Source organism: Aspergillus ruber, assembly GCF_000600275.1.
Source record: "Aspergillus ruber CBS 135680 unplaced genomic scaffold scaffold00097, whole genome shotgun sequence".
NCBI lineage: Eukaryota > Fungi > Ascomycota > Eurotiomycetes > Eurotiales > Aspergillaceae > Aspergillus > Aspergillus ruber.
Window position 1 is genome coordinate 1 of NW_024467393.1, and position 1,982 is coordinate 1,982.

A 1,982-nucleotide genomic window follows, 5' to 3' on the forward strand; every position below is an offset into this window, starting at 1 on the left:
GTTGTCAAGTCTGCTGGTCCTGTTCTGACCAATGTGATGAGCGCGTATAATGACTTGGGTTTTTTGGTAGGTCCCCTGACTCTGCTTTTCTTACCATGGTGAGATTAACATATTTCAGGTCTCCAATCAGATGCCATACTCACCATGGGGCCCTATGATTGGCCGTACGCTTAAACAGAACCAAGCAGTTCGTCGAACTCCCTCAATGCTCAACAAGGATGAGGAAGAGAACTTGATCCAGCAGGGTGAGATTTTTGGTGCGCTCTGGCACTACCGATCCCTCAAAAGCAAGATGGTGGAAACGATCAATTGGGGGCTCAAGGGCGGGAAGAAGCGACCAGAGAATCTGATTGAATGTGAGGTAAGTGCCCCTCACACTTTCAACCACGGTTAGAAACTCACTAGTTTCATTAGGCAGAATATGAGGCGGCTGTGACTGTTCTCAAGGACCAGGCGCGAGTGCTCGAGAGGTATGGCTATACACATGCCATTGACAATTTTTCTGAAGATTTGAGTGCCTTTTCCTTGAATCGTTTAGAGCCGACTACAGTCACTACCAAGGAGACTCCAGGTTTTCTAAAATGTCGACCGAAAATGTTCACGAGCCAGGCAGAGGAGATCCAAGCGAAGATCAAGGAGCACAACCGATCTATCCAGAAGAATAGTGTGATCAAACAGTCAGAGAGACAAAAGCGTAAGCGAAATGAGACGGAGAATGTGGATCCAGGAGAGGGTTTGGAACCGGAAGAGAACGGAGAGGCAACTGATGATGAATGTGAAAGTTCAAACCATGGTTAGATTTACAGAAAAGTTTGGCGTCGGTTTCAGGATTCCGCTCTGAATAGGTTTTATGTCGCTGTTCTCTTTCTTCTTGTCATCTTTCTCAGTTTCTTTTGTCAAATAATCACGGACTTCTGAACATGTTTATATGAATGTTATCTATGATGGATTCTCCAACAAATACCCCTTATGTTTCCCATCCCTCACCTGCACCTGCACTACAATCCTCATTCAGTGATACAGTTCTCTATTCTGGCTTAGAGTCTTCCCCTTTTCCAGAGAGCCAGCGAACCTTGCCAATAGATCCTTTTTCAAATGCACCTTTGCCACCTTCCTCTGCGGACCGGGACAGCAACCCAACCCATGACTTTGACCTGGATATCATTTCGAATAGACATGGGACAAACAAATGTGCCATATATCCAGAACGCAAGAACATTACAACTGAATCCGAGTTCACACAGAAACGAGATGAGTTCATGCGTTGGTGGAGGACAACTGCAGCAGCTGGAAAGCTTGAAAAGAGAGGTAAAGACATGCGATGGGGAGGATCAAAACAGTCTCAGGGTTGGCTACACTTCATCGAGGTGGCACGCCTTGATGATGGCACTCCACATGCTCGCTGTATTCATTGTGAGACCTTTATTGATCATCCAGGTAGAGGCAATGGGACCAAAACAATGATCAGACACCCAAATACCAGGCAATGTACATACCAGAATCCTCAAAAATGTCATGCTTCAATCAAAGACTTTCTTGGAAAAGGATCAGTAAGTGTCGAGTCTACTCCAATACGCTGCTATGCAAATAATTGTACTAATTCAGGAATTTTTGAATTTCCCAGATAAATACGCCAGCGCAGACCTATTCTCGTGAGGCATTTCAGGAACAGGTGGTTCATTGTATTGTTGGTAACCGTCTCCCATTCCGACTCATTGAAAATGTACAATTTCGACGTCTTCTGAATCTTGCTGCTGGTCCGAATACAAGGCTGCATTTTCCCAATCGAAATGGCGTGAAAGATCTGCTAATGCAGCTTGCTCATACTTCTCAACAAAATACAATGGACACCCTTCCTTCTGATAGTAAGATTTCAATTGCCCTTGACTGCTGGACAAGCCCAGATCAAAAACCATTCATGGCAGTTATTGGGTATTTCATCTCAGCAGATTTCCAGTTTTCTGAGGCTCTCCTTGGTTTCT

General features: G+C 44.9%; 1 protein-coding gene across 1 annotated transcript; it reads left to right on the forward strand.

Annotated features, from left to right (window-relative positions):
• On the forward strand, positions 1-799 carry EURHEDRAFT_373231 (uncharacterized protein). The gene is made up of 3 exons (XM_040778518.1): positions 1-361; positions 415-470; positions 572-799. The coding sequence occupies exons 1-3, from the start codon at positions 131-133 to the stop codon at positions 663-665; spliced, it is 381 nt and encodes a 126-aa protein (XP_040633593.1). The 5' UTR covers positions 1-130; the 3' UTR covers positions 666-799.
• Positions 800-1,982: the final 1,183 nt, after the last annotated feature.

Excerpts from the sequence above, each read along its gene's own strand:
- EURHEDRAFT_373231 (XM_040778518.1), top strand. The coding sequence starts at position 131 with ATGCCATACTCACCATGGGGCCCTATGATTGGCCGTACGCTTAAACAG. Across the intron at positions 362-414 it reads AGAATCTGATTGAATGTGAG|GCAGAATATGAGGCGGCTGT; the intron begins GTAAGTGCCCCT and ends TAGTTTCATTAG. Across the intron at positions 471-571 it reads CAGGCGCGAGTGCTCGAGAG|GTTTTCTAAAATGTCGACCG; the intron begins GTATGGCTATAC and ends AGGAGACTCCAG.